The 27,556-nt window shown below is 35.3% G+C and overlaps 1 protein-coding gene across 2 annotated transcripts; it reads left to right on the forward strand.

Moving 5' to 3' along the window:
- Positions 1 to 440: 440 nt before the first annotated feature.
- LOC139770027 (uncharacterized) lies at positions 441 to 27,022 on the forward strand. 2 transcript variants are annotated; one of them, XM_071701655.1, is made up of 2 exons: positions 441 to 1,159; positions 22,832 to 27,022. In XM_071701655.1, exons 1-2 carry the CDS (start codon positions 1,122 to 1,124, stop codon positions 23,487 to 23,489), a joined length of 696 nt encoding a protein of 231 aa, XP_071557756.1. In that variant the 5' UTR covers positions 441 to 1,121; the 3' UTR covers positions 23,490 to 27,022. The 2 variants fall into 2 exon arrangements, with proteins under 2 accessions (XP_071557756.1, XP_071557757.1); XM_071701656.1 differs by lacking the exon at positions 441 to 1,159 and adding an exon at positions 17,463 to 17,620.
- The last annotated feature ends 534 nt before the right edge of the window (positions 27,023 to 27,556 follow it).

A 27,556-nucleotide genomic window follows, 5' to 3' on the forward strand; every position in this document is an offset into this window, starting at 1 on the left:
ACCGATTCCGATTGTTAATCGTTACTTCGCCTCGCTAATCGTCGGTGCGCGTTCGATAACGTCGGAGGAAATAATATCAATATCAATTACACGGTATATCGTCCCGTCGGTCCAGCGCAAACTTGTCGACGGTTGCCGTACTGATAGACTGATAGTATACTTATACCAGACTTATACTTACGGGCAACTTACGGCATGAATCGAGTTGCACGCTATACGTGGAAAAGGGGAGAAAGAAGACGTCGATGCCGACGCGACGGTGACCACGGAGAGGAAACGAGGAGCTCGCGTGGTTCTCGTCAGCCAATCGCGCTCGAGGATTGTGGTCCGACACGAGCACGCTGGGTGGGGGGTGCGGCCAGCTGGTCTCGTGGCGCGGTGGCGCGGTGGCGCGGCGACTGCGGCGAGGGTGCGATGCGGCGCGCGGCGCGGGCGGCGGTGTGGTGTGTGGTACTGTGGTGCGGTGTGCGGTGTGCTGTCGTTGTCACCGCTCGGCTGCGTGATCAGCGTGATTCGTCTCTCCGAGTTCTCAAGTCGGGGGCGAGCCGCGAGCCCGTAAGTTTCCACTTTGTATCGCGTCCATCTCATTAGCGCGTGAATACGCGGTGATAAGGGCTCGTGCCGGACTTTTGACGCGGTCTCGATCGGGGACCGAGCGACCGGGGTTCGTCGGACTTGGCGCGGGAACGCGCGCGGCCGATGAAAGGGAGTGAGAAGGCACTCGGTGGGAGAGGGAGGGGCGAGAGAGATACGCGCCGCGGCCGCTGCAGTTTCCTGCCAGTTTCCGATCGGCGTTGCTCCGTATAAGCGCGCCTCGTCTCGTCCGTCCAGCATCGTGAGAGCATCGCGCGGCGTTGAAACGTTCGATCGAAGCGGCAATCGCGGATCGTCACCTCGTCGTCTCTCGCATATATCCCATCCCGGAGCGTCGTATTTCTCGGCTCTCTTCCGCCCACGAAAGACACGAGCGGAGCGAATTGTGGAGAGCGGACGGCCTCCCGGTTCTCATCTTCTCGCCCGGCTATATCGCGGGCGACCTGTCGTCTCTCTCCGAGCTCTCACCTCTCAGTTGACAGCCAGGTGCGCGTGCACTCGCAGACTACGCCGACTACGTCGACAAGATGAACTACGGGGACATGTCGAACGTTGATCCTGCCAGGTACGTCATGGGACTTTCCCGTAGCTAACGTAGCTGTTCTAATATGTTCGGTGTTCCGTTCGCCTACGAATCTCGTTCCCCTTGGGCGAGAGCCGCATTCCGCGGGGAGCGCACGTTTCTGCTCCGAGTATACGCTACCGCGGACACCGCACACGGGCGTACCGGTCGAAAATTTCGTTTTCGCTCGTACGAACGTTTCCGTACACGCGATCGGTCACCCGAGAGGTTGATTGGCCAACTTTGGAGCAATATGGTCGGGCGAGCTAAATGAAATCGCGCTAGAACGTTGCAACATAATACCGGCCGCGTATATGCGGCGGGCCTTACTTATAGCGAAACTTTTCCGCAGCGAGATCCGCGGGCGAGAAGCCGCTTTGGCGAACGATTGACGCTTGACGGTTCGCCGGGCTCGCGTGCTCCATTTCGAAGCTACGAGAACGCGCGCGCGCCGCGTTACGTTTTTCTTTTTTTTTTTTTTCGTCGAGTGTTTTACGCAATGCTTCCGTGGATGCACTTATTTTTTTTTTTTTCATTAGATCGTTTCCTCGTTAGTGAATCAGAGTTTGTTAGGCGACGCGACGGTTTTTCCCGGAAAAATCGAGATGTCTCGGAGGAGGAATGTGCCATGTATTTCGTTCGCAGTCCCCCTTTTCCCTCGGATAACTAGCTTTGCAACTTGTACCAGCCACTTGTACCCGGAGGTTGCAAAATATATGACGAATGTCGAAACTGTAGCTCGCACGAGGTATACAGTGCGTGCCACAAGTCGAACAGCTCATACCCTCGTAACTGTGTAATTACACACACTCGGCGTTATTAATGACTTTCACAGTTCCGGTTTTGGTATTTCCTAATCGAACGCGCCCGTTTCCGCATTCGTTTCGGATTCAAATTTCGACTTGATTTTGAAATTTTCAAGAGTTCCGCATGCGTGAAAGATTAAGAAGTTCCAGATAAATAATTATTTTTTAATTACATACATATCTTTTTGCATTATGGAAGATTGCGTATACAGCTTTAGAACTTTTAACTTTAAAAGAATTAACAACGCCGAGTGTTCCCTCAAAATAAATATACAACTTCATTGACTTATCTGGACAGAGGTGATCTAGAATACCAGAATTACCAGATGAAACTTGAAATATAACTGGTTTCGCGTAGCGCGAGATTATCTATATGGATAATCATATTGTTCATGCTGAAAATCTGAATATCTTTTAAGATTATTCGTTAATTGTGTTTGTATTCTCAGCAGTCAATCAGACAACAGCGAACGGCAATGTCCCTTTTCAAAATTTTTTTTCTTCGAAACTTATGTGAAAACGAATAATAAATTCAATGATCGGATTTATCAATTTCAATATTTTATTTTGTGCAAGAAATGCTCCACTTTGAGTCACTCTTAATAACATAAAAAAAATTAATGTGCGAAATTTTATGGTAGAAGCATACGTGTAATTATGTACGCTATGATCCAGTTTTCATCTGCAAAACTAAGCCATTTGACTTTGCGCAAAAATCGTATCTTTGATTATGTCTGAAAATTGTGTAAACCGATATATTTTTAGTATTTTTACAACCAGAAAGCTATAAGATCTCTTATTAATTATATAGCATTAATAATTTTAACAATAGATATTAATATTGCATATATCAATATATGCAAAATTAAAAATAATGCAAATTAAAAATATTTTCTCGTGTGCATAGAGGCAATTTATATCTTGTACAGATTGCATCTATCCACACGAGAAAATATTTTTAAAAATTTGACTTACACCACTGTGGTTTTTTCACCCCTCCATTTATATATATATATATGTATATATATATATATATATATATATGTATATATATATAATATGCATGTATAATTATGATATATATAAGATGTTTAAAAAAATGTTTACACTTAAACAGAAGTAACTTTTTTAGAGAAACAGAAATGATAACATAACATAAGATATCATAGCAACAAATGTCTTTTGTCTTCAAAGAGTCACCACTTGTTTACTATTGTCAACACATTCTTGGAATCTTCTCCAGATGGTTTTCAGATGGTCTCCAGACTTCTGAGCCATATTTCTTTAGGTATTGCAATCACATTTGCAATTCTCTGTCGGGGATCTTGCATCTTAATGATGAACAAGTGGGAATTTTTTGAAGACATAATACGCTTATTATTGATATGATAGCTTGTGTTATCAGTTCTGTTCCTGTAAAAAAATTACTCCCACGTAAGTGTTAACATTTTTTTTAAGCTACCTGTGCAATTATATACACGTGCACTGAAATATACGCACGTGCATACGTGTACATTTCGCAATTTTATTATTCAGAATTGTGTGTTTCCCACGGGTGTGATTGCTGCTGTTTACAAAAGAATTGGCCGCGAAAGGAATGATTGGCGAAAGAAGCCGTCACGTGCGCATCGAGGCGCAAAGTAGCACTCGCAGGAGTGAATTTGGAAAGAATCGCCGGCGCAATTTTACGCGAAGCACGTCCCCGCCTTTCGGTCTTGGTCATCGTCTGTAGAAAGTCTGGCATTAGCTGTGACTTTACCCGTGACACCATTGCCGTGGCTTCGCCGCCACTGCGTTATCTTGTAATAACGAATAACGAATAACGAAAAACGAAAATATGTAATGCCCTGAACGCACGCAAAATCACGACGAGTCCAAGTCGTTTAGTGCTTGTTGTCAGAAATATTTATTCGTTGATTAAAGCCGGTTTATTAGTAATACGCGATTGGCGCTGAGGAGTCTGGGTCAAAGTTTTCTTTTTCTGATCGTATTGCACGTGACCACGCCGTGAGCAGGATGTTCATTGATAATTTGATAACATTTGTTGTCGCAGTCTGTTGAATATCACATAGCAATCACGTGATAAAAGTCTACCCGACTTCCTTGTAAAAACCGATATGTAAATTTATGGAAATTATATTTTTGTAAATGTATCTGTACCGCATTTATTAAATGTAATCTAAATTATAATCTATACTAATGCATTTAGATTAAAAATCTCGGATTGTTTTCGGATTTTACTCAAAACAAATCAGACAATATTTGATACTTAAAATATAATTTCGATTTAAGATACGTTATTTCTGGAATTTTGCTTGCAGATTTACATATATATTAGCATTTTTAATCATTTTTTTTTGTTATTTATATTGAAAGATTATTAAGAAAGAAGAAATGCGCGTTGAAAAAAATTATTAATCGTGTATTCACCGAAAGCAGATTATAAAATATATTATAATGCAAATATCGCATATTCCTATATGCATGCATATGCTTTTTAGCATATTTATTATATTTAATCCACATTTTAAATTTAATTAATTTTGTTAACTCTTCTGTTCCCGTTGTATGATTATGCTACGTATTATGAATTATGAAATAAAATATTACAGCATGCTCTATATTTTTATATCTGTGAATATACATTTATATATTGGTTCTTTAAAATCTTATAGGTAACTGTAAAAATTGTATGCTTGTATAAATAGTACTATTCAGATAGATAATGTATAGACACTTATCGTGTTTATTATACCGTTAATAAGAAAATGAAGGCAGTTTTTCTTGCGTTTTGAATCTCGAATTTCTTCGAGGCGGTTTCATTGTCAGGCTTTCGGAAAGGTCAAACAATCGTATGTTTTGGCGAACTTGAAATACCGATGTCGTAACTCACCGGCTATACGAATGTCGTTATCGTACGCTTACCGTAACGCCCACGCGACGCAGAAGTTACCCAGCGTAACTTCAATGACGTTAAATACATTGATAAAAATTTCATTATTTTTATTATTGTAACCTCAGTGATTAAATGGCTTTAACCCTTAAATGCGTAATTTTTTATAGCAGCATTATAGTAGCATTTATAGTATAGCATTTTGAGTAGTTTTGAGTATTTTTTTTCAATAAATAAAATGACTTTCTGGGACTTTCCATTCAGAAGAGAAAAAAGGACTAGAAGGACCAGAGAAGGTCCTTTACAGATAGTATGTAAATCTGCGCGTTTTCAGTACAAACTTCATAAGGGAAAGTACACGGAGGCCGGAGCATCGAAAAGTCGCTTTGCATACATGTAAAGTTGCGCACTTTAAGATTAAGAAAATTTAATGAAATCAGGATATTGTTTAATATAAAGTAAAGTATTTTAATGAAAAATAATTTCTTACGAATTCTTATGTACAACACAGTTATCAGGAATCACTGTAACATTCTCGAGAATTATTCCTACATTATATTTATATTAGCATATAAATAATATATATGTATGTATTAATATATATTGTGCATTACATATATTATTAATACATATATAATAATGTAACATATATGAGTAATATGCATATACATATATTAATTGTTAATAAATAACTTATTAATTTTATATAATATATTATATAAGTGTATAATATATATTAATGAAAGATCTTTTGTGATTGTAATTACATCGCTTTACTTTTCTTGGACATAATCAAAGCCGAATTCTGTAATTGCGTAAAGCCGATTGAGTTAGTTTGAACAAAATCGATAAAAGCTGAATCGTATATGTAATTATACATTTTGCTCTTGCCATAAAAAAATTTCATGCCATTTTTTTTGTGCAAATCAATAAAAGTGACTCTAAAAAGAGTGTCTTGCATGAAACCAATATCTGACCTGATAAATTTATGTTATTGATGGAATTAATTATTCGTTTTCACATAAGTTTTAAGCAAAAGATTTTAAGAAGAATATTTTTCGATTGCTTTGATGATGCAAATATTATCAGGAAATAAGTTTAAAAAATATCTGATATTTTTAAACAAAAAGATATATATATATATATATATATATATATCTTTCATATAAATCATATATCTTTCATATATATCTTTCATATATATATATATATATATCTTTCAAATAAAAATCAAGAATTGAACGTAATTTCTCGATATATATAATATATACCTATCGTATATATATATATATATACGATAGGTATATATTATATATATCGAGAAATTACGTTCAATTCTTGATTTTTATTTTGTCTATCATTCTTTTATGAATTCTCGGCTGATTTTTTAATAGAAATTCTTTAAAGATTCTGTAATTCTTTTTATTAAAAGAACGATAGTGTCGTAACAGTACTAGAGGAAGAGATTCTCCCTTTCACGCTTGATTTGTTACGTTGCAAAATTACCTCTAGACGATTCGCTCGCGCCATTACGCTCGTTATATAATGCAAATGTACCAAGGAAGAGAGGCACTTTTGTCGACATATCGTGAATTGATGCGATTTTTATGTTCTTCGCGCATTCTATTACGGTGTTCAAAGTTCAATCTTTATGTCTCTTTATTTGCGATTATGCCATTGTAAAATGTAAGCGTGTAAACGACGTAAAAAGCAAACGCTTCGACAAGGGGAAGACAAGCTAATGTATGATACTTCTTACAAAAGAGCGCAAAAAAGCGCTTTTTATTCTTTTATGCTTGCGTGACGGAACTAAAGTTTGTCATAGAACCGTATCCGTGAGTTTCTCGCTTTCAATTATAAAATAGATTACTGGAGAATTGCTGAAGAATAGATTACTGAAAGAAATCTGTCTCTCTTTTGCACATTTTCATATAAAATTTAAAATATTTCGAGCAACTGTAGAATATTGATTGTAAGATCAAGAAAAGAAAAGAAGTTTTCTGCATCCTTTTTAAATATTTGTATTTTCCTTTTATGTTAAAATTACTACATACGATCTATACATAAAATGAGCGAATATTTTTTTTTTCGTATTCTATTTCCGAGAAAAAAAATTGAACTTGAATAATAATGAAGGTTATATGCAAATCGAAATGAGCGCTTTTGTTTACAGAAGTTGTAATCGCAAAACTATTCAGACATGTACGAATAGATAAAACTATTTCTTATGCATATTAGTGGGATATTTCCGTCGTATAGAAATCACACAAATAAATATTTATGAAAAGTTATTCAATACATATTTTGATGGCAACACTTAAATTTTACTTTTATATTTGCATTTACACGCATTTTGCAAGTACTTTGCACTATAAACCCCGAAATTTTTATAAACATTTTCAGATTCCGAGATTTGTACACACACATCGTAAATATTTACCGAGACACTTGTCCAAAAATAGATAACTGGTTTTCGTTTCATATCTTATCAGGAAGAGGACTCAAAGGTCCCCTTACCTAATCGAAACACGCCACGAGAAAGTGATACCATTTTTTCAATTTCGCGATAGCCGAATTCACGTAGATTGGATTGCGAAAAGTAATATTTATGCATGCAGGAATGACGCTTTAAGCGAATGTTTTGCCAGCACTCGCGATCGCATCTTAATTATCGCGACATATTTCCACACCGGCCGCGAGCCCGGCAAAATGCGCGACACGCGAAACAAAAGGACGCAGGAGAAGTTGTCTTAATCGGATTCGCGAAATCGCGAGCATCGTTCGCAATTTTGCGATCTGTCCAAAGAGCGACACGTGCCGCGCTTGATTAATCGATTGATAGCGCGACCGATATCATCATTAATGCATACATCGAGCACCTCTCACGAAACCGTTGAGTGATGCGTGCCCATCACGTGAGCATTGCATGCATCGATCATAAAAGTTACAACTGTGACTAATTGCTTTTAAGTGCCGATACTTTATGAGCGTCAGAAGGTTATCCTCGCGAGACAGTTCGCCGACCTGATACAAGTATCGAGAGCGATAGCTTGTTTGGAATGCTCGCCAGTGAAGCGTGTAATTGTGCGAAATAGATTAGAGGCATTTTTTCCCCTTGTATATCGTAAATGCAGGGATCGCGCGGTTGGAAAAACTCCTGCAGCTGATGCAGTCCTTTAAGATAAGCATATAGAAAAGAACATTTTTGAGAAAATATAAAACTGCAGACCTCAATAATCTACATACATATAGTTTTACTTCTGTTCCTTAAATCATTTTTTAAAATTATTTTCTGTTTTTAATGGAATATTCTGTTGTTTGTTTACATGTTAATAGTCACTATCGAGGCAGACTTAATAACTTGTAAGTTATAAATCATGATTGAAGTGTTAAGATCGTTAAAAAGCGCGGAGATATTTTTAATTTCTCAATTTGATTTTCTAAGAAACGAGACGTTATGCGAAAATATAACTGATTCTATCATTTTGTATATATTTTGAGACGTAGAATTATTCTCGTTCCGATGGTATCACGTTTTTAAAATCGTCTCGTAGAGAAAAAGCTATTCTATCGATATGAGAATTAAATTATCCAGATGTTATATTGTTATAGATATAATAACTGTATAATTGTTAAACAAGATCAACAAGAACAAAATACAAATTACACAGTACAAGTTTCTTTGACTCTTTATATGTTTTTCTCATTACAAATATTTAATATATATATTTAGATATTAACGAGATTTGTTTCTTATACCGTTTGTAACTTTTCGCATTATCAATATTATAAACTTCTCTATTAATTGTTTATGCTTCGGTTATATATTTTATTTAATAATTGTACAGAATCTAACGACCGAGTAATAATATTTGTAATTAATATGTTTATTACTTATTGTTAGTGGAATTTAAACTTCTCTGTAATCGAATTTTTTTATTTGCTATGAAAAACTGTGCTTTTCTATACTATTTATGATGAACAAAAACAGAATGTAAAAAAAAATTTATTTGTATAATTATATATAGATTATATATATAATTACATTTAATTATATATATTTAAGATATAATTATATATATAATTTTATCTCCCTTATTTGTACTTATATAATTATTATTTTCGTGGAAAACTTTAAAGTAATCAGCAATAAATGCAACACTTCTTACTCAATTTCAATCGTCAGCTCTTTCGAGCTACGTAAACATTATTTTAAAAAATACATTTACGCAATTATAATTTCTTGCTCTAAAACCCGACCCTGCGAGGAACGTTCTCTGGTGATCGATTTCGTAGTAACATTGCATAATCTAATTTACGTTTCAAAGTGATACTTCTCTATAGTGTCATTACCATATCTATTCACATGTCATTATTTTTAGCGTTGAAGTTCAAGTCTATTGTAAGAAGTCAAAATCATATATCATAATGTAGTGAGTAAAATTTGAGAAAGTGGCTTTCGTGATGACCACCTTACTGGGAAATTCTACAGCGGAAGGAAATTCCCGTGGAATGAGATATGCATTCCGCGTGTTTCGACAAATTCCGAATATATCCGTGACCGAAATATATGAGATCCCTTAAGTGTGAAAATTTATTGGAGAAGCAACTTTCGATCCTGGATTACTAAAAGGGGAATGTGATAATATCACGCGTAGAATGAAGATATATATTTGGGTTGTTCCGGAAGCGAATTATGAATCATATATATCTCAAGTTCCCCGATCTATCAACGTGCAAAAATTTTTCCTTTCCAGCGATATGCAATTAAATCCAGAATCGGAAATGACAATGGCATGCAGCACCCAGCCGTTCGGAAAATCATTAGTACTCTCTGTATCCGTCTGACTGGTTGTTTGCATAGTAATCACGCACTATAATCCGCGTCACATGCATCGTGTATCGCATGCTCGATTTCTCCTTTCTTGCTCTCATGTTGATCATGCATCGTTCTTGGTTAAATGTCTTTGTCACGAAAAATCACGTGCCATCTTTGTCATTGGATGACTCCTGACGACACGCGAATTCTTCTGGAATGTTCTTTTAAGTACGCGACGTTTCGTGTCAGAACACAGCCGGCGACGATTAAGATTCGCGGGACGAAGATCAAGATCTTCGGAAACAAAGTCGGCTAGTCGTATCTTGGGATCGATGATTCATGCATTATTATATTTCTGTCTCGCGCGCGCGATCTATCACGCTAAAAATACACGTTCGCTGCCGAACTTGAAAATCATTTCTACGAGTCACGTTTACTAATAAGCTGGTGCAACTATGGTGTTACGTACACAGACATTTTTTGTAGAGGAAAACCACTTTAATTTCTCTTTAATGAAACTTTATTTTAAGGCTTTTGGTTGCTTCCTCGTGAAACTATGCTTGAAATCGCTCGACAAATTTCACGCAAATTGGAATTGGTCCGTGCACGTTTCATTGAAATTATTTATAAATTATTTATTCAATTTCATAATTAGTACGTAGTAGCTCGATTTAATTAAATAAAAAAACCTAGATTTTTAAAAATTGATCATTAGTATTCATTACTTTTCTTAACAGTAATTGTGTTGTGTCAGATTTGGATCTGTTCTCTTTATCGTAATAGCGTCATCTCCCGCAACGAATTACGACAAGTCGTATAGCGATAATCTCGCATTTGCGTTAGAACGATAGTAAACCGTATGATATCATAGTAAGATGAACTCGCTGAACTGTTTCTGCAAGGCATTGCTTTAAATGGAAGATTATTTTTTGCCTTCTTAACATTATAAGTATAGTATAGCTTACAAAATAACAGCTCCTTGTAAATTTATGCACGCTTATCTCTAATCATCTATTACACAATTAATTTCACCGTTATTTTTAGTTACATTCTAAATAAAGTTAAAAAAACGAGCCATATAAGTAAAAAACAATTGTTTATTATAAACCTAAAATACAAAACAGTTTATACAAAGTGAAACCGGGTATTTACACCAGAATTTGAGTTACACGCGTATTCGAATTCTTTGTCATTGTCGCATCGTATAAGCAACAAAAAGTTATCTCTTTTTTTCTTATGATAAAATTAATGATATATGTATATATACCAGACTGTGGAAAAGATAAGAAATCATTTAATCATATTAATATATAAGTACCAGTTTCTGAAATCTGGCACAGAAAATAAATTTTAAATCCTTGGCATTTGTATGGAATTTGAAGTTTCGATATGAATAATATTATGTAAAGATAACTATACATGTAAAGGATATATTTATTATAATATTGCGTTTATTCGATATTTATGTGTCGTACCGTGAAGGATTTCTTTGAATTTCGATGAATTCTGTCAGTTCCAAATTTGTACTGTACATTATGGAAGCTAAATAAGTAAATTTGTTAATTGTTTATATTTTATGTTTATTTTGTAATGCAATTCAAGAAAATGTAATATTAGAACTAAAAAATAAATAGAACTAAACATTAAATGTGTAGTTACTTGGTAATAGAATACGGAAAATTGGAAGATATTGAAAGAAATCAATAGCGGTTTATTGCGTAAAAAAAAATGAATACAAAGAGCATTTTGTTATATATACACACAAGTTATAATTTCATTAACCTAAATGAAAAATAATAGAAATTTGTACATTTATATATATTCTTTTATTTTGCTCGCTGAATTTTAATTTTTAATTGACAAGAAACATGGAAAAAGTTAATTTTATACCGCCATAAACATGCAAAAAAAACATGGAAATTGGGTATTTCGACCTATTATAATTTTGCTTATAATTAACATTAAAGTACAATTCTTGCTTCGCTTAGTTTACATTTTTAGTATACAGACTTGTTAAGTATGCAGACTTGCATTCTTATAATTTATTTTATAATCATATTTTACGATTTTATAATCATATTTGACATTTTTACATTCTATATGTAAATGTCAAAAAACTTGTGCATTTTTATGAGTGTATGTGATAATTTAAAAATATCCGGTTTGCGATAAGATATTTAGTTTCTAGTTCATATAAAACAACTGTAGACTGCAGACATATTTTAGTATACGCGGACTACAAACTGAATTTTGTAATAATAAAAATTGATTATATACATATAATCATTGATATTCGTATATTTATATATTGTTCGATTTTTGTGTCTAAATAAGAGACGCTTTTACAAGAAGCTATTCGATATGTTCGAATAGGATTTGAATCTCTTTTCTTAAGTGCATATGCACCGAGCTCGCGTAGTGCTTCGATATGTTTACTTATTCAAGACACGATATGTTTTATACGGCCTTTTAACTCATGATTGTACGCGTGAGTCTATATGTATATACGGTTTCCTCGCGCAGCACTTTATTTTTTATTATACGTCGCTTTCTTTGTGCTAATTAATTTATATGCCTCGCTTTGATGATATATTACTTTTGCACAATTCTTTTAAAATTATAGCTGATGATGTAGAAAGATAAATCGAAAGGCGCATGCCACATGATATTTAATAAATCCCGAAATGAAACATTTTATAATTTTAGAAATTTTCATTTTTTTTTTCAAGTCTAATGAATATCCCAATTTATTTTCTTGATATATTTCTGTAACAAATTTTGCTCTTTGGAAAAATCATCTATCCAGAAGCTGACTATTGATTTTTTAGCTGTGTAAAAAAAGAGTACCTGACGAGGAATACTCAATCACGTGTTTACACGCTCTAGTTGGATTATTTTTATTTATTATCGACAGGGAAAGCTGTCAATGTGATGTCAAGCTAGTGATATCAAATGTGATAAATTTTTCACGAGCGACTTAAGTATACAGATGAAAGTCCAAAATGAAGTCAGACGATTTCCGTGAACACACGTAATCCATAGTAATTAAGAACTTTTATATTATAAATATTTCGACTGAACAATTATTTGAAAAACTGTAAATATATTGCTTACATGTCAAAGTCTTTCGTTTATTTATTTGATTTTGCAAATACCGAGTGAATTTTATCTAAATTCGTTACACAACGTAATGTTTCCGTTTTTAAGAAGGCATATAAAATCGAAATTCGAAATTATTGAATCTTATTGTTGCTTTTTTTTATGATACCTATTGATTCACAGTGTGAGTTTATTTATTTACTTTTTGTTTTACGGACGAAATTTGTATTAATGAATTTGATGACACACTGTTTTACGCATTTCACGTTTTCTATTAAAAATAATACGAATAAATAGAAATAAACTTAAAGATCTGCTTTTTATAAATTACTAGCACCACAGACGCGCGCTTCGCGCGCGCTATTTAGCTTTAACATTATGCTATTACTATTACACTATTAATTTCTTGATACACACAACTGTCAAAATATACGATGACAGCTGCAAATGAAGTAAGCGCAGCGAGAAAACCAATCAGCATCGCGGAAAAGCGGCAACAATAAATTCGACTATCGACTTAACATGCCTTTTTTTAGAAAGGATTTTTTGTACAGAGTAGCCAACGTGTATGTAACTGAAAAATAATGCGTGTAAATCATTAAAAATTTAAATCTCGTGCATTTTATTTTATAATAGCTTATATCCTGCGCAGTATTTATGTATATGTACAATACGTCATTATACATAAGCTGAAAAGCAAAGTTAAATATAAATATTAATAACGGAAAAATAATATCAGTATGTGTACACATACACGGTGTTCTACGGTTAACTTTAATTTCTTAGGTCTGAAACTACTGTGATCTGGATATTAGGGGGGATCTTGGATTTATTAATCTATCTACAATACGTTATTAAAATAATTTATTTACGTAGCAGCGTGGTATTTACCTATAAGTGTACTTCTGTTAATGCAGTGCTATAAAAATTTAAGTTTAAAGTATTGTAACTGTTTAAAAAATATTTTTACGTAAAAATTAATATAATATTTATTATATCTTTCGCATAACTTAACGAGAAATTTTGATCGATTATTTCATCATTAGAAATATATAATAAAATATATTTGTAATAGAGTATAATTTTTTTAAATATTGGAAAACAAAAGTGCATTTTGACAAGAGCTAAAATTTCAGTGCTAAAGTTTAATAACTATGCGTGTAATATTTTATTTATTGGGAATAAAATTTTGATTAATTTAAACAGTAATATACATTTTATTTCTCTCTTGCGCAGGCAAGATTTGCGTATTTTGCATTTCTAGAACGATCGGATTTCAAAGTCCTAAACTTTGTACAATAATTAAAATGTATGAGTGCATTTAAAATAGTATTCACATTTTAATTTATAATGATTTATGATTTATAACATTTATGCTAAAAAAGCTAACTCACTTCAGCAAACTTATTATTAGTCGAATTAATTGGTAACAAAAAATGTGATCGATATATATTATATGATGAGTATTATCCGGAAATTTATGTAAAAATCAATGAAAATTAAATATGTACTATAGGTATTTTACGTAAATAAATGGCATTTTGAATAATTACTCCAATAAAAATAATGTGAAATATTTTTATATGAGTAAAATACCAATACAAATATTTTGATATTAATAACATATGATTTCTAAAATGTTGGAAAAATCTAGGAATAAATGACGCGCGCATTGTTGTGTTTCAGTTGTATATTAATAAATTCCGCGCAACTTGAACTCGTATGTGATTTAACAAATAATTTGACGTGATGCCGAGTGACACCGAAACCCGAATAACTGCATCGGTTAATCCATATGATATTAACTTCAATTAGCCTCTCTCGGCACCAGTCGCAAGTGCCAGCGACACGATAAAATCAAGTTTAATTCTTCCGTTGAAACGCGCATTATGGAAAATCTCACTGGCTGCTCGGCGAAAGTAGTCGACAATCTTTCCATACTTTTGCCGTTGGCGCGTAATTTTCCGGTAGATACTAGCAACGATGTAAATCGTGTGAATTGGCGGAAGTTATGCCGACGTTTATTACGTCAGCAAAATTATAATTCTTCAATAAAACATGCGTTACGTTCTCAACATATATGTATATGGTTTATAATATGGTTATATATACGTAATTATACATTTTATTAATTATAATATAAAACACATACACACACACAACACGCACGCACGCCCACACGAATAGGATAGCAAAGTTATTTAAAAGTCGATTTTACTTTTATTTATTTAGTTTTTGTGTGTATAAATATTGTTTGATGCAATTTATACTTTTTAAAATAGAATATTGCCAGAAATATTCAGAATAGCTTTTGACGTTTGAACTTTTCAACTAAAGTGACGCAGTGTAATCAATATGGCATATTTTCTATAGGTATACTGTAGATGTGATATTTCGTATTTATAAAATTGTATGGTGTTGATACATTTTTGCACGAAATATTGGGGCATGAGTTATCGACAGCACTGACAGATGTCCGATAAGATGATAATTGGTCACGGCCCTATCCGGCTGTTACGTGTGATAAACACTCTTTTTCCTCGACGTAATCATACGTGATTTTAAACGTGCAAATTGCAAATATCACTTATGCGAATCCAAAAAAGCTGTACTGCGATTATGCACGTGTATTCAATTATTTATACGATATAATGCGATATTGGATATATGTATCAATTATTTATTTAATGTGCATAATGCGTACAGTATATATCGATTAATAAAGATAGGTAAATCCAAGTAAAAATGGGTAAAATATCGAAGAAAATATTGATGTACGTCAAATTTTGCATTTTTTTCGCTTTAGTTTGTTACGCAAGTAAGATATCGTGAAATAGTATTATTACATTGAAAAAGTATTAAGCATTAGTAATTATGGATAAAAATAATAAAAAATGATTTAAATATAGTAAATTCGAAAACATAAAAATATCCGAATATTACAAAATTACTGATTTAAATGTACCCTATATGTTTTTGATCAGAAATCTTTCCTATAAAATTAAATTTGAGAAGTCATGTGAAGAAGACATGTGCCAATTAATTTGAAATTATCACAATTAATTTCATAATATATCACTCTGTATCGAGTAATTTAATATCGCAAATTAATTAATATAATATTTGAATTAATTATAATACTTAACAATAGAGAATCGCGGAATTAGCTTACAAATGCTTGATCGGCGGTATCAGACAAAGTGAGATCGCGTTTCGTCGAAGAAATGCAACGTTCTTTTTCTCGATACCCTTCAATCATGATGTAAAGGTGCGTTTCCTCCATAGAGTACACGAGAAAGAAAGAGAATGAGAGAGCGGCGAATGATGAGGTAGAGCGTTACGTATGTCAATCGTCTTAGAAAGTTCACCGACGTGGTGGTACCGACGCAGAAAGTGGACGGTGATTTACGAAGTAACAGTGACGCTGCGGATCTTGTTTATTTGGGACACGTATGAAAATCCAAATTGTGTTCTACTTCTGAAGACATTTAGATCTTTATCAGTTCTCTAGATAATACACATAATGTAACGAATGCTCGATTTCATCGAGTGATAATTATAAAATCTTACGTTATCTCATATATATTTCTCTTTCTCTTGAGACCGGATCTCTTCTACAAATTATTCCGAAGGATACCTCGGGAGTAGCATGTGACGTGAAAAAGTATGTTGCCGAGTGTTCATTTTGAAGCTTTTTTTTTAACGTAAAATAAAGCAAACACCTAGATTGCCGCGATTGCGCTTCGGTACACACTTAGTTCCATGATTTAGACCCTCGTCGAGAGACGGTATTAAATGAACAAGAGTACCAGCGAACAATCTCGTCGCTATAAAATGTTTGCTCTTCACTGAATACCGATGTCCTATGTTGATCTTGCACAATCGTTAAATCCGAAGTCCAGGGTAATCCCGCGCGAAATTTTTTTCTCCCGCGTCATTAGCGGGTTCATCAAATTGCAAATAATTTCCGTTTCTCGGGAAGACCAGTGACGTATTTCGTACCTATACACGCCGCGTCGTCGCATGTGCATACTGTGCACAGTTGAAACATTACCGGGAAGCGAGATATGTACTTTCGCGACGTCATATCCTTCAGCGTAATCCACGTGTAGTCTTCATTTTTACGATCTCGTCTCGTTTCATTGCTTGACTTAATAATATGTAAGTATGTGTTACTTCTAACACAAACACGCGCGCAAAAAAACATTCCTATAGCATTACCGGCGTTTACCTTACCTGGGTTCGGCGTACGCATCACTCGCTAAATGACCAATTTATTCCACCGTTTATCCATATATTAAAAAAAAAAACCGGTTTGATGACGGTGATTGTGGCTGGGTTCCGTCATTAAGACTAGCACGTTTTATGTCGATTGACGTCAGATTCGCGGCCGAAGATCAGGTAAAATCGAGCGAGGAAGAAAAAGAGAAAAAGAGCGGCGGCGCAGGGTGGTGGTGGTGGGGGAGGGGGGTTGTCGATCGGTTCCGCGCGACTTTGGATAACCGGTCAAAGGTAGCGATCGTGGAAGGCGGCCAGGGGTAAATACCGGAATAATTGCAGGAGACCGGCCGTTCTCACCATTATCATATAATACGCGCTCGCGTCACGGGGTCAGCGCGCAGAGAGCTTTGCATGGCAAATATACGAGCCGTGGAGCGAATATTCATCAGCGGCCGCCGCCGGTCTTTACCTTCTTAACGGACGTCCGCGAAGCTCGGTCTCTCTGTCGGCCTCGGCAGTCTCGTCCGTAAAGTGGGCTTACCGATTACGGGCGATACCTGACGACGACCAGTGTTCGATCGTGGGCAACGTGGTACCCCGCGCGGCAGGATGTTGTATTCCAAGCGGTACGTACCAGAGTCTTCGGGTGGATCCTGTCGCGACGATCGACAGGATCGTTTCGACGTTTCGTTTTTTTCACTCCAATTTCTTTTTCTCTCCGAAAATAAAAACGCTCACCGCGAAACCGTGCGACTATCTTCTAATGTACTTCCGATATTAATCTTAGCTAGCCACACTTATTTTCGAGTCCTTAGTACGAGTCCCCACTCCGGTCCGGGAGACTGCTCGACTTTGTTGCATTGTCATTTTCATTCTAATTAATATTTTTTTAAGCTTGTAATATAGGAATTGAAGATACAGAGTCTGAATAAGATGCGTCTGATAATATCAGGACAAGAAAATGATTTGAGTTTAAACTGAATTTATCATAACGAAATGTGAAAACTAGAAAACTGAAAAACGTTCAGCAGTGCACTGAACCGGAATGTGGCAAGCTAGGGTTAACGTTTTCCTCGCGATACGCGCGAAACGTATTCGTTGCTTAGGACAGTGCGAACCGATCGTTTTGCGTCGAACGCTTCTCTCGCGGAGGAAAGTGCGGACATGTGCGTAGATTAGAAATCTGGAAACGTGTTGATCTTTTGTAATCCTTTGCGGATCTCCACGGTGAGAATTGACAGGAAGTATCACTTTTCGAGGCTCGCGATTGCGTTTTAGGCCATTCGCGATTTCAGCTGTGGAATTTAGCGTGTTCGACGCCTCGGGCGGATGGCTCGCTTCGAGGACACTCCTCGTTTCCCTAAACGAGGCGCCGCGTGAAAAAGAGGAGATACACGGAACGGTACCTCGAGTAGGATCTCCTCCACGAAAAAGTGGCACGGGTTTCTTTCTCGCGTCTGCCTCAGACGTTACTCGTGATCGAGGCTCTACATATACAGATGGTTCTCGTATCGAAACAACCTAGTTATAAAGCCTTTGTTAAAACGGCTGGTTCACGGTAGCGCGATCTCCATTTCGGAACTCTCGCTCGTCTCCCTATAGAGGAAACTATTTAACCGTAACTTTATAAAAGAGATAAATTGAGAAACAGCTTGGTTGATCAAATAATTTACAGATTTCGGTAACTTTTACTCAGGGTATTTGTGCCGTTCGGTGAATTTATAAAAATTTTATAGCGGAGTTAAGTAAAACGACTAAAAGTAAACGAAAATTTATTTTCTGCAGTTTAGAGTGCGGCCTAATATATTGTTTTACAAATAATAAATTAGAGAAAAAATATTGTCGTATGTTACATTATTTATATTGCTTGTTGAATGTGTCCGATATACGTTTATATTGCGATAACATATGTAATTTTAGGAAACGAGACTTTGCCTTTAGTAATTTCGCTGTTTTTTTTTTAATGTGTTATACGTATTTATTATTTGGCCATAGCAGGTTTATTTGTAACTGATCAAACGTGTCCCTTAAAATTTCAAGGAAATTATTATATCGCAGCAACATGTTTATCTTACTATATGATTATCATATTATCAAGCCTAAAACGTATTTCTCAAAATTATCGACAATCTATAGTTATTGATAGACGAATCAGAAAGAAATCTTAGAAACAAAATAAAAACGAGATGTTACAGTTTTGAGATATTGAGGGAAACTTCTCAAATGAGAGACTATTTTGGGAACATTGAATCTATAATTAGAATTTCTGGTCAATCGAGTTTTCAACATAATGGAGGAAAATAATCTCTCTGTGTTCATATACGCGAGCGACGAAAAATGATGCCCAATATTTTCGTATCTGTAGCATTGGAAATTGTATTCAGGGAGAGTGTATATGTATACCGGAGTTAAGAGCTGAAGGACGGTCAGCGTGCTCGATAAGTAAGGAATGCGTTCTCTTTCTCTCTCTCTCTCTCTCTCTCTCTCTCTCTCTCTCTCTCTCTCTCTCTCTCTCTCTCTCTCTCTCTCTCTCTTTCTCTGATTTCTTCGCCCATCAGGGCGAAGGAGATAGTCGATTTTTGGATGCATGCTGGACCGGGCCTGTGCGCAAGTGGGACAGTGTAGATCTATAGTTAAAAGTGGAGCGCTACACGGCGACTATTTTTAGCGCGTCACCTGAGACACCTCGCTTAATTTCGCTGTCCTTAATCAGTCGAGGATCGATGTAACGCTAGAACGGGGCGCTTTGTTATTTTCTCCGATGAGCTCTTCGTCCCTTTTAAAGGGTTGCTAGAGAGGCACGCGTACTGCACACACCGGGTGTCGCGGACCTAACGCGCGGTTGCTTTTATAAATAAGGGTCTGCGTAAACAATATATTGTATTATTAAATACTGTATAGAATATCCAGGAAAGAGATAATCGGCCGTGCGCGATTGTTGTGCAAAAATGCGATTTGCAATTCGAGCTTGTGACGTTTGTGCGAACGCAAATCACTTGCTTGAAACTTAATCGTGATTAAATTACGCTTCGAATTTCCGTCGTTTTCCGCTGAAAGCGAAGGCAGAATAGCGAATCATCGATACGATACGCGATACGTCGTACAATGCGCACTTTTTAGAACTTGCCGGTCAATGTGTTTGTAGTAAATTTCCATTTTGCTCACGTATTCGCTATGCAAGTACGGCGATTAACATAACAAAGCGATTTCATGAATTCGGCCGGGAGAACGGTTGAATATTCATGCGCGAAAACGAGCAGTTGGACTTTATTGCGAATTTCAGCGATCGCTGGCTAATGTATAATCGCCGTCATAAGTCCATCGCTGGCGAGATAAGCTTCCCCGGGATCATTCAATTAATGAAGGTCATTTAATTATTGACAAAAAAATTTTTGCTATCAGTCTAATGAAGTTGGAGTCACCGTTTTTATTGATTCCTTTTTTTACTTTGCTTCTTTTGCGAAGCGACGATAAAATGGACAATATCGCTGTTGTTTACGATGTCAATAAACCGATTTGAAAGCTTCTCGCATTTTTCATTCGATGCAATCGAGGAAGATTCACCTTTGACAAAATCGATATTTCTATGTTTCTTTGATCTCGGAAAAAAATATCAATTAACATCTGCATTTAAATAACTCGAAAAGAGATAATATCTTACCTTCGTTATGTTTATGCTTTTAAACAAAGACTGACTTTTTTTAGAAAAGTAATCTTTGTCAACAAAATCATCTTTTAAAAATTTACTGAAATAAAATCGAATTTAAATGAAGATATCTATAATTTTTATTATATATTTTATATTGATATACAGCACTTAAATGATAGAAAATTCGTCATTACGTTATGGGTTATTATAAAAATATTCCATTACATTATTAATGTGAGGTAAAAAAAAAGTTTACCGCGGATAAAAGAAGTTAAAGCTTTATTGAAGAAATAAAAAAAAATCGTTTGACCGTGAACATTGTCGCTATAATTAATTACTGTTTTCCGCAATAATTATCATGGATATTCATGTAAATTCAAGTTTGCCCTTATGCCTAATAGAATTAGTGATTGAAACTAATATGCATGAAACATTAGACAATTATACGCAGATGTAAAATTATTTACATCGCAATAACAATGACAATAATTTATATTGATATTAAATCAGTTGCAAACATTGATTCGTTAAATCAACATTTAATCCTGTCAATTTGGGATCAATAAGATACATCTGCGAGGCATTGTATGCAAATATATATATATATTTTTGGAAACATGCATGTTATTGCGCGCAAGAAAATTTTCGATTTATTCGGGCTGATTATTATGAGCTTCATTGAGTGACAATCAACTTAAAAGTAAGCTGTTATTTATTTATACTTTTGCAGTGAACGTTGAATTCTTTAATTTGCTCTTCAAAAGTGATGTAGATTTAATTTTGAGTTTTTAATATAATAGCTGATAAGTGGTTTTATATATAAATTCTAATAGATTCAGGGTACATAGAGCATATTTCTTTTATGCTAATAAAAATAACGGATTCTTTCTATAGGATATATTTATGTCATTTCATTCTCTTCACCTATTACAAGATTTCAGCAACTTCTGTTGCTGGAATTGCGTATACATTGATGTTATATAAATTGGTACAGTCATTAGCGATGGTATCAGCATTTTCCGAAGATACGAAATCGAATTGCAATCGCATCGAAGACGAGGACATCACCGGATATTCCTCTCGGTGTGTTACGCTCGTGCGACGCTACTTGCTTGATGACATTGCGTCATATTCGTATATTACGCCACCATTGTCAAGCGCACGCATACAAATCAGCCGTTTGAGAAATCTTCTTTTCCGCAGCAAAACGCTGAAGCAAGACGCTGGCGTTTGCTCGAGTAATGTTTCGATGTAATGTTTTAACTACTGAATATCTTTGGTCGTCGAACAAAGATCAGAGTTTACCGCGCAGGATTTACATTCCATACATTCAGTTAATCTGAATGACGGTCTCAATGTCAGTCCCGTAAAATGATGAAAGCGCGGTGACTTTGCGAAGAGACGCAAGATCGGGACGACCTTTACGATCGTCAAGTTTTGATAAAATGAGTTATGGGTCTTGAATGGAGATGTTAATGAATGCAAAATAGCGATTTTTCTTTTTTAGAGAATTGAGTTTATTAAAATTATATTTAAAAAAAAAAGTTATATAGCCTGATAAAAAGCTAATCAAAACAGTAAACTGACAAATAATTAAATGATGATAATAAATTATATTTTGTTTCTTATACTATAGATCTTTAACTATTGCAAAAACTTGATAAAACATCTCTGTCAAAATACTAACTCCTTAACATCTTCGCTGCCATCACGGAAGAAAAATTAGCTATCGTAGCAAAACTTTCGCTATTCTTGGTAAAAATATAGCTCTCGCAGCAAAAAAATGTTAGTTGTCCATATTTTACGACTCCTTTTTTTCCGTGATGTATCAAAATTTATAGACGATTTACGTTGAATTTTTCTGGCATGCTTATATGCATGCCAGAAAGATATGCATCACTCATGATCTCAATATTAATGTATTATTTTGCATGATACCTGAGGAAGCATTATAACACTTTTATGATGACAGCGAAGATGTTAAATATAATTTCAATTATTTCTACTTGTTGAAAGAATCATTGTCTGTAGTATAGGTTGTAGTCAAGTGCATCTTTCTGTTATCTAATTTATTTTCACCATTACAGAGCATTAAGATGAACGTTTCCACCCACACTAACGTAAAAAACTATGCATATCGAAACATGTAATAACATATTAAAAGAACAATGAATAATTTTCATTACAGGAGTTTGCGCAGGATCGCCCGGCACGACGAGCCGGAGTTCAGCAATGCCAGCATTCTGAACAGCATGGAGAAGTTCGTGCGCACCGTGAGCGAGATGGAGGACACCATCCTGGTGCCCAGCCGCCTGCTGGATCTGTCCGTGGGTGACGCGGGCGATACGGTCTGCATGAAGGGCAAGCGCGGTAGCACGGTGAAGGACACCCTGGTCAACACCGACCTGTACCGCCTCTATAACATTATCAATCAGATGAAGATCGAGCTGCTGTGGTCGCAGGAACCCACGCGGGGCAACCTGGCGGACGATCAGACGCCGATTAAGAGCCATCCGGTCGGTAGCCCGTCCGCCGAACTGGCGCACCATCATCCGGCGGCTATGACCGGTGGTAGACTCGGCCACGTGCGCTGTCCCAGCACCACGTCGATGCAGAGCGTGCAGAGCGCATCCTCGATCGCCTGGACCTCCGACTCGGACTCCGAGAACGGCATTGAGATCGATAGCGGTCTGGAGGGTGAGGAGTGCGTGGTCGACCTGGCGAGCATCGCTGCCGAAAACTTTAAGCGTCATCTGCGCGGCCTTCACAGCAGCATCGCCCGTATGACAGAGGCGGCCGAATATCTAACGTTACGGTACCAGGCCGACATGGGCGGACAGGTCTGATTCGCCGACGATATCATCGTAATCACCGTCGCTATCGTCACTGTCGCCGCCTGCGCATCATTGATTGTCATCGCGAACAGATCCCGCGTCCTCGCCTTGTATTCGACCTCTTTCCGTAGACACTTCCGCGACTCCCGGCTTTCTGAGGTTTCGACAGAACTTCAGGATGCGCCGACGGCGAATTGCGAAGGACTTACAATTCGCCGCGATTGAAATACACTGTCCGCGCGCTCAGTTATGTATGATTGCTAAAGTTACGTTTCGGTAATATTGTATTCACGAGGTGGACTACGAGACAATAAATTGTCGTCGGATATGTAAAATTCCGCGTAAATAAACTAGTAGTTCTTAAACAGAATTGAGACTATGAGATAAGATATCTCGAGATATGCGTTTTTTTTTGGCATAGCATTATGAGGAGATAACGTTTGATTCTGTTCTGCTTTTAATTGTCTTCGCACCAGCAGTTGAATCCAATTAAACAAAATGAGAAGAACCTAAAATCAGGGACGGATGTGATTATACATAACGTAAACCATTTTTTTTCGTTATTTTATTGCGCATGAAGTACATTGTATTTCTAATAATATTGGTTTAAATGTATGTGTCAGCTACGGAAGGTATGAGGAAGATGAGCATAAGATGAAAATTTCATATGTGACAGACACATTTAAGCACATGAATTATGTAGTTTAGACTCACTCTTACCTGCGTCACATCTTAGATTGCATTTTCTGGTACAATTTTCTTTCGATGAAGCATCGCATTGTCAAGAATAATTCTTTACTTTACGCTATTTCTTTTTACTTTTATATATTCAAAGAGTTAGAATCAATTTAAAATTAATACAGATTGCGTTTCAGTTCAGTTGAAAAAAAATTCAATTTGAAAATATAGATTTTCTATTGATGCAAAAACTGTTAACAATACGAAAAATGGCTAAAATAATAAAAAAAAAAACAATCCATAGAATTAAGTTTAGCCTTTTGTTGTTTTTTATGGATATATATATATTTATTTATTTAAAAACTATCGTATGTAGCAAGTCTTGCTCTCTAGATAAATTTAAACGATATATCAACATCTCGAGGATATAAAATACAAAAATACTTGTTAGACATTTGGACATTTTTAGAAACTATTTATAAATTGTATAGAAAGAAAGATGGAGTCGAAATAGTTCATGTATATACTATATTGTTGGATGTTATTTTATAACATACACAATTTATTGTAACATAAGTCATGACCAGTGGTTTGTAATTAAAGTACCGAATTACCTCTGAATTATTGTAAATACTGCTACATCGAAAGAACGAATGCATTTTGGACAGCGGAGTAAGATTGTACAAACTATATGTCTTGGAATTCGTGTATATCTACGGTAGAAGCTGTCGCGCTAGATCAATCTCGCTGAAGTATCCCTTTTCCGTTAGATTTTCGTTTTCGTGAGCGAATTGTTAATGTTATCGAATTGTATCTTATACCGCGGCGGCGACCGACATTAGTGTGTATATATACATACTTAGCGCTCTACGATTATTTATTTCTACGTAAAGTTAATAAAAGGTATCGTTTAACTTCTAAGTTGCGCGAGTTGTGAATATACTCGTTCGCGAAAAATCGTTTTTAAGTCGTAGGTAGAAAAGAATGACACACTGGTCGGCGGATGTTTCCATGCCGATAGAATTTTAGAACGGTGTTTGGAACTCTACGTTTGCAGTGTACATAGAGCCGGTGAGATGCTTTCCTGACGCGTCGATATGATTAGAATCCGAATAGTTATGGATCTTGCGCATCGGATGTTTAGTTTGCGGTTAAGAATTTTTTGAACTTTTTTAAAGTAAAAATTATAGAGAAAAGCAAAAGAAGAAAAAATCTGGCGAACAAAAATTGTTACTATTATAATAATTTTCGGACAACACACAAATTATTTCTAATAAATGGTATAATTTTTAAAAGGCTGTATCTTTCTATGCTTAGGTACACTGTACATTTTGCTTCCCATTCGTGATCTGTTGAAAATCTTTGTTCGAAACAAGTAACGCAAATTTTTACATTTATTTTTGTGCTTTTCTTTCCTTTGTATATAGTTTATGTAAATATAAAGATGCGTAAAGTAAATTATAGAATACGGTGCCATATCTGTTGAAACTTACGTTTCAACATAATCTGCATTCGTGAGCCGCGCAAAATTGTGGAAACCTTAAAGGTCTGATATGAAAACCATGCCTAGACGATGATTCGAATCTGTACTGCGCACCTGATTTAAAATTTTTTGAAAGCCGTCTTTTTAATGCATTTTTTATCTCTTTGTCGAATACGTTTCAGAAAAATCTCAAAACATTTAAGTTTTTCATGATTATGCAATTGACTCGCTATGCATAGGTGAATTAAGTTAAGAATTAAATTATGCTAAGGATGACTTTTATATTCATTCCGTATCGTGAGTTACATGTTTTTATGATTCTCTTAAGATATAGTACCTCAGGGGTTTTCAAATAGTAGCGCACATATATTGGTATATTTGCTATTATTTATACATATCGATATGACCTAATTAAAATAATCAAAAGATAGAAATAATTATTTATTCTCCTGCTTAATAGCAAAGAGAATCGTTGCTGCAATGAATGCAAGTAAAATAGTTAAACTTCAACGAGTATTTGAGAGTCCCTGAGATCGTGTATAAATTATGATTATTTATGGGTCATAATTAATACACACACGTAGTAACGACGTAGTAACGTAATGATTAGAATACAAATACCGTACTGCGGTAATGGTTCACTCTTCGCGTGGAATCGTGATTAAAAAATTGGCGACGTTAACTAGATTATTAATAAAGAATATTTGATACTTGAATGCAATTATGCGAAAAAGAATGCACAAGTCCAATCGGAATATAAACAAATTTTTACTATTGTACCATTACGCGAAATAAGAAATTTAATTATTCATATCAAGGTTCTGAGAAATGTACATAAAAGAGAACCACTCTGTAATTGATTTAATGTTAATGCAAACCTTCTATTTCGAAAAAGTTCTTTTTTGCATAATTAAATCTGTTGCGAACGATGTAATTGCAGTCCTTGTGTCAGGACATTCGCTACGCAATCAAAATATTGTCGCATACAATATTTTGTGCTTCCTTCGTTGTTTGCGCTATGATGAAAAATACTTAGAAATTGATTCAGTCGATCAAATTTTATCGAACGGCGTAATCATTCTAATATATTAAGATGTACGCGTGCGTTCATTATTTTGGTGTTCTTTAGCTTTACACAAACGTGTAAGTGTTTGCATCATGGAATTAGGTGGAACTGCCTTGATTTTATATTGCGATAAGTATAATGCTGTTAAAAACGCTCAATTTCAGTAAGACACGCAGTCAGCTTTATAGTAGACGATACCGACGATTGAGATGTACAGATTAAATGTGCGTACTGAATCTTCGAGATACTTGTACGGTCTTTGTAAAACGTCTGCGTCACTTGAAAATCTTGTAATAGTAATAAATTAATTACTTCCAAGTCTATTGTCTGCTCTGTCTCACACAGCCAAATCCGTAATTAAAAAGTATATCAATGAAACTATACGCGATTCCTAATCTTCGAAACTAACAATTTAAGTCCTTATAATACATTACTTCTTTTGCAATGTTTATCTCGATAGAAAAACAAATCTACTTTTTTAAATTCAAGAAAGAGAGTTATCCAATCTGTAAAATACTTTCAATCTGTCACGATACAATTTTCAGAAAGGAAAAAATTTCAACTTGTTTTACACTATAATATATATATTTGTGTTAATTAGTAAATAATCAATAAATTTTCGTAATTAAATATTAATTTTTCACGTAAGTGTAAGAATTCTAATATTGTATTATAAAATTATTTATTAATTATTATGTACTGAATTAATATGAAAATATACATATATTATAATAAATCGTAAATTTAATGTAATTTAACTACGAAATACTGCTTATGGCTGCGATCCACTTGATGCTACAAATGCTTCGAAGCATTCCTCTTCTCTTTTCTTTCAATGGAGAAAGAAGGAGA

The sequence above is a fragment of the Temnothorax nylanderi genome, unplaced genomic scaffold, assembly GCF_030848795.1.
Source record: "Temnothorax nylanderi isolate EJ_2023f unplaced genomic scaffold, tnyl_v1.0 TNYL_tig0027_pilon, whole genome shotgun sequence".
NCBI classification, from domain to species: Eukaryota; Metazoa; Arthropoda; class Insecta; order Hymenoptera; family Formicidae; genus Temnothorax; species Temnothorax nylanderi.